This window comes from Chenopodium quinoa, unplaced genomic scaffold (genome assembly GCF_001683475.1).
Source record: "Chenopodium quinoa cultivar QQ74 unplaced genomic scaffold, ASM168347v1, whole genome shotgun sequence".
Classification (NCBI taxonomy): Eukaryota; Viridiplantae; Streptophyta; class Magnoliopsida; order Caryophyllales; family Amaranthaceae; genus Chenopodium; species Chenopodium quinoa.
In genome coordinates, this window is record NW_018744633.1 from 7,823 (window position 1) to 13,695 (window position 5,873).

The 5,873-nt window shown below is 36.5% G+C and overlaps 1 protein-coding gene across 1 annotated transcript; it reads right to left on the reverse strand.

Annotated features, from left to right (window-relative positions):
- Positions 1-3,733: 3,733 nt before the first annotated feature.
- On the reverse strand, positions 3,734-4,171 carry LOC110701534. Its single transcript, XM_021879169.1, has 2 exons — positions 3,973-4,171; positions 3,734-3,879 (listed from the first exon to the last, which is right to left on the reverse strand). Exons 1-2 carry the CDS (start codon positions 4,169-4,171, stop codon positions 3,734-3,736), a joined length of 345 nt encoding a protein of 114 aa, XP_021734861.1.
- Between the last annotated feature and the right edge of the window lie 1,702 nt (positions 4,172-5,873).

Here is a 5,873-nt window from a genome sequence, read left to right on the forward strand (position 1 = left end):
ATAACAATACGAAATTTTTGTTTCTCTCTACTCACTACAAATCTCTACATCACTATGAATATTTACTCCCTACACTTTTTTTCTTGGCAAAAAAACTATATTTTCATATTTTATCTTTCTTTTCTCATGTTCCCCACCCAAACTCACTACTACTTTTTTTTTATTATTATTATTTCATTTCACTCACATCCATTATTTTTCAATAAACTATTAACCCCACTATCTTTTTATTACAATTTTTTTAATACTCCCTTTGTTTTTTTATTTGCATCACTTTCCTTTTATGGGTGTTTTTTTTTAAATGCATCACTTTTATATTTAGTAACTTTACACTGTATTTTATAATTTTCTCTCTAACTTTAAACCCCACTCAAATTATTTTATCACTTCTCTCTCTCTTCCATGGTCCCCACTTAAATAATAAAAATATCTATCCTGTCTCACATTTTCTCTTTCATGGTCCTTTTTTTTTTTAAAAGAGATTGATTCTAAATATAAAAATCATACGGCATCTACAAAGAGATAAAAATCTAATAAATACATGATAATTGAATCAAATAAAAACATAGTTAATTATAAAGTTGGGTACTAACCTTTTCATTTTTTTTCACCTTTTGGGTACTCCCACTTTTTTTTCACCTTTTGGGACTTTTAGTTAAGTTTCCGGCCATTTAACCCAACTTAGACTCACCTGAGCAAAAGTCAGTCCCCTATTTCAGTTTTTATCCAAAAAAAAGTTAGTCCCCTTATTGGAACTTGTACAAAATAAGTGAGTCCCCTTCATTAATTCGAATCGAATCAAACTAATAACTAAACAACTTCAAACAATAATCTTATAAACTAAGTAATTATTTACATGTGAGAAGTGACATTATGCAAATATAATCTTAGGCCGTATAATATATATAATTTTATCAAACACTAAATATTTTTTTTTTTGAAACATATCAAACACTGAAACTGATTTGAAACTGATTGCATTAATCTAATTAGTTTAAAGGCTAACTATGGAGGTCCAAAATATTACATTAAATTCTTCTCAATTGTCAAATTAAACTCCAAAACACATTAAATTCTTCTCGCTTAAAAAAATCAGTGTACATTGCACATATCAAAATTCTAGCAACAAAATCAATCGTCATAAACATTCATAACTTGAGCAATTATAACCAAAAGTTTAATAATCCATTTTTGAAGAACCTTAAAATTGAAAATACTGACAATTAAAGCAATAATATTTGATAAATAAAAAAAAGGTGGAAATAAAACTCAGAAGCCTCTTCAATGGAGAATTCGTGAGTACGCTTCAATGGAGGAGAGACGGTGAATAGGTGGCGAGCCAATCAAATCATGTTTACTTCTCACACGTGCTCATCAATTACATGCTCCCATCCAATTATTCTCAGAAGCATCAAATAGGGGACTCACTTATTTGGGGGGATTTTATTTCTTCTGTCATTTTATAAGGGACTAACTTTTTTTAATCCAAGGGACTCACTTTTTGGCCGAATTCTACCCATGAGGTCCCAAACGGTGAAAAAAAAGTGGAAGTACCTAAAAGGTAAAAAAATAAATGAAAAGTTTAGTACCCAAAATGAAATAGATTGATTCATGGTCCCTTTGAAAGTGAATGATTTGAATAATATGTTTATATGATTTTATTGGTGATTGAATTTAATTGAATTAAATTATTATTTATGAAATAAAGCATGTTTAATTAATTGGTTTTAATAAATAAATGGAAAAATTAGAAATATTAATCCCAACTTTGTCTAATTTATGTAGAATAATCCCAACTTTCGTTAATACTAGAATAATCCTAACTTTATGGGGTCTTGAATTTCTTCAATCCCTACAGGTCACTTAACCTTCAAATGCAAGTAAAAGTCCTACGTGGCATTTATTTTGTTTATTTCTTTATTTTTTATTTGTGTACTTTTATTTTTATTATTTTACTTTACTTTTCCACTTTTGTCCACCTTTATTAAAGACCTTTCCTCATTTTAACGACTAGAAATCTTTTCCCCTTTCTCTTCTTTTTCTCTTCTGTTGCCCTGTTCCAGTTGCAAAGCAAATTCTGCGGTGTTACAAATCATGGCGAGTGGTAGGTCGTTTCAAGGTGGTTCATGTGGTTCGTATGTAAACTCAAGGGGTGGAGGAGGTTGTTATTTAACAACTAAGTGTAGTTGCGGGTTGGATGCGGTGGTGCGAAATGTGAAGAAGGGGCACAACATTGGTTCGAAGTTTTATGGTTGTCCTAAATGGCCGGTATTTTCCTAATTATTAAGGAATTTGAATTGTTTGGAGTTGTAATGTGTTCTTAATTGAGTGTGATTATATTATTGGTAAAATACAGAACTAGGGTTTCATTGAAGAATTTTTAATTTAATTTGGGGTTTTGTGCAGGATACAAATTGCAATTTCATGAAGTGGATTGAAGCTAGCAATGAGGATGAGCTGCGATTTCAAATATTTGAGAAGGATACTACTATAGCAGAGTTGGAGTTTCAAAAGACACTGTTGGAAGAAAAGGTGAAGAAATTACAAGGGAGGAAGGAGAAACTAGAGGAAGAAGTGAAAGAATTGACAAGGGAAGTTGGGCAACTTAGGATTGAAGTCATGCATTGTTCAAGGGCAGAATCCAATTTCTGTAGGACTCTGATTTTTTTTTTTGTATTTTTGTTGGCATTATGGTTGTGTATTTGAAGTAGGAGTATGTTGTTGTTGTTTGGTTTGTATTGAAGACTTGTACCCAATTTAGCATATGAAATGAAATCAATTTAAGCTTTTATGTGCAAAAGTGTGGAATTAGTTCACTGTTGAACTCAGTTGAAAATAGCAATAACATCACTTCATAAACACATGACATACACTTCCATTGCCAAAGTGAATCCAAAATTACATATAATAATCCCACAGCCACACATAATGGCAAAATACTGACTACAATATTGTTGTTCACAAAAAACATTAAGCTACCCTAATTACTACTGAGATACTGGCATAATTGTTTGCAACAAAAAACAACAGATTCACAAACATAGGCCCCCTTCTAATTATTCTGCTGGTTCAAAGTTGAGTGCTGACTTGATTGGCTTCCTATAATCAGGTAATTTAAGGCTCCTTGATTCACTTACATACTCCTACCACCTCTACTACTGGTCCTATGGGTAGGAGCCCCCCTTTTGGCCTGTCACATAGAAAAGGCAAAATAGAGTTACAAATCAGAAAACCTAATTGCAGAAAAAGATTCAATCAATCATTACATCATACATTGGTGATTGCAGAACCATCTTCTACAAAGAGCACTCCAACTCCCTGTGGAAGATGTGATCTTCCCCCACCTCTGCTACCCCACCTCTGCTTCCCCTACCTCTGCTTCCCCTGCCACTCCCACCTCTTCCTTGGCCTATACCACCAGTAGACTCTGTACCTCCAACACCTGTTTGTTGTGGTTAGCCTCTCCCAGCAGAAGCATGAGCACCTCTGGACCCTCTTCCTCCTCTTATAGATCTCACACCTTTCCCTAACTGAGTAGGTTGTGTAGACATTGAAAGGTGTGTAGTCTCAAAAATTTGATGTTGGTGAGATGGCTGACCATCAGCCCTAGGCCTTCCCCTAGACCTTTTAGCTAGAGGTTCAGGTGGCACAATATTCCCCTTCTCATGACATCTTCTTTTATTATGACCTTTCACTTTGCACAATGAGCAGGTCATTTCTACTCCTGTTTTGGTCAACCACCAGGCTTCTTTGGGTTCTCATAGGGGTCCTTAACCCTTTTCTTTCTTGGCCTTCCTGGCCCAATTTTAATGGGTGGTGGCTGCAAAGGGCTAGTAACCTTAGGCCAATATCTTTCACCAACTAAAGGTGGAATTGAGCCTGGTTTAAATGACATTAAACAAGCATTAGATAGCTGAAAAACTTAAGCAACTGATTAAACCTGTACAGTAAAATGATTTAGTCAGACATTACCTGCATAGGCTTTCAAGTATGTTTCCTTGGTGTAACATTGGTGCACAAATTCTTCTGCTTCCCTGTTTAGGAAGAAGATGCAGGCAATTGCATGCCTGCATGGTTTGCCTAGCATATCCCACTTCTTGCAGGTACAACTCATTGCATCCAAATCCACAACAACTTGATCTTGTCCACATGTGACATTAAATAAATGCATTGATGAAGGGAGCACCTCACACTTTGAATCTTTGTCTTTCTCTTGATTCAGCTTGATCTAGATCCTTTGGCAAAGCACAGATGTGCACTTCTCCATTACTTGCCTTTTTTGAACCAATCTTTGCATCAAGCTTGTTCTGATATCCTTAAGCATGTGCGGAAGGTGCTTTGTCCTTGCATTTATAATATAGTCGTTGAAGGTTTCAGCTATATTACTTGTAATTGCATCTGTTTTGAAGCATATGCTTAGGAATGCTCTGCAAAATACACTTGGGTTGTAAGCTTTGAAAGCTAGTGCAGCTTCATCATTGATCTCAATTAACTCAGCAAGTGCATCCTCATAGTCAGCCGTATTGTAAGACTTTGCAATCTTCCAAAATTGGAGTTTAAATTCATCTCCCCTGTAGGTTTTGGACCAGTTTGCATACACATGTCTGGCACAATGTCTATGTTCTGCTTTTGGCAGAACAGAGGAAACACCCGTCAAGATAGCCTACATTACAACAACATAACCATAAACATATAGTCAAACAAAAAAAAAATCTACCAATTGCATTACAAGATGTGTACCTGATGTTCATCACTGATGATTGCTAGTCCATCACCATCACCAAGCTGCAGGGCTAATTGCAAATGCATCAAAAACCATTCCCAACTCAACAGGTTCTCCCCTTCAGTTACAGCCCATGCCAAAGGGTACATCTGATCATTAGAGTCCCTCCCAACAGCAACTAGGAGCTGCCCCCCCCCCCCCAAAAAAAATGTTTTAAGGAAACAACCATCAATAGCCAACACCCTTCTACATCCCTCAATCCACCCTTTAACCAACCCCTCAAAGCAAATAAATAACCTCTGAAATACTGGGTGGGGGTTGCTTAGGCATGACAGTCACTAATGCAGAGTGGGAGTCAGGGCTGCAACTCTCCAAAGCAGCCAAATACCCCCATACTTTCTGGTAATGCTCAAACATTGAGCCATGTAATAGCTTATGAGCTGCATATTTCACCCTATATGCAAACTCTCTAGGAACTAAGACCTTGTATGCTCTTCTTATGCAATCAACTATTTCCTTGGCAAGCCAGTGGGGTCTGGTCTTAAACACATCAAGGAATTGTTGTGCAACCCAATTGTCTTTCATTTGCCTGTTCTTTTCCATTGTTCTATTACAAGTATGCTGTCCACAAACCCTCTTCACTATGTATGATGCCTTTCTAGAATGCCATGATGCATATATGTAAATAGGACAATCACCACTGCACTTCACTCCCAACCTTTGCTGCCTATTCCTATTCCCAACAGTGGAGGTCAAATTTTTCCCTTGAACAACAGCATACTTAGCAACTGACTGTCTGAAATTTTCCCTTTTTGCAAACCTATAGCCAACTTTCCATTGAAACTGAGAGAAATCAAAATCTGGACTGACTAACAAAGATGCTCTCCTCTTCCTCCTACCATCATCAGCCTCTTCTTCACTAACATTTGGTGATAAAGCTTCATCTTCACTCTCCTTATACTCACTTAGACTTGGACCCCCTTCATCCTTTACAACACCTGTTACTTCTTCATCTGCAGCCTTCCCCTTAGCAGCTTCTCTTTGCTTTTGCTGAGGTAGTTCCAACAAAGGACTATTACAAGCCTTCACTCTCTCCTTAGCTGTAGCAAACTCCTCATCACTGACATCAGAATCACTTTGCAACTCCTCT

What these genes read in the sequence shown, in the direction of transcription:
- LOC110701534 (XM_021879169.1), bottom strand. Translation starts at nt 4,171, where the DNA reads ATGCATTTATTTAATGTCACATGTGGACAAGATCAAGTTGTTGTGGAT. An exon ending in ATACTTGAAAGCCTATGCAG is followed by an intron (nt 3,880 to 3,972) that starts GTAATGTCTGAC and finishes CATTTAAACCAG; the next exon opens with GCTCAATTCCACCTTTAGTT.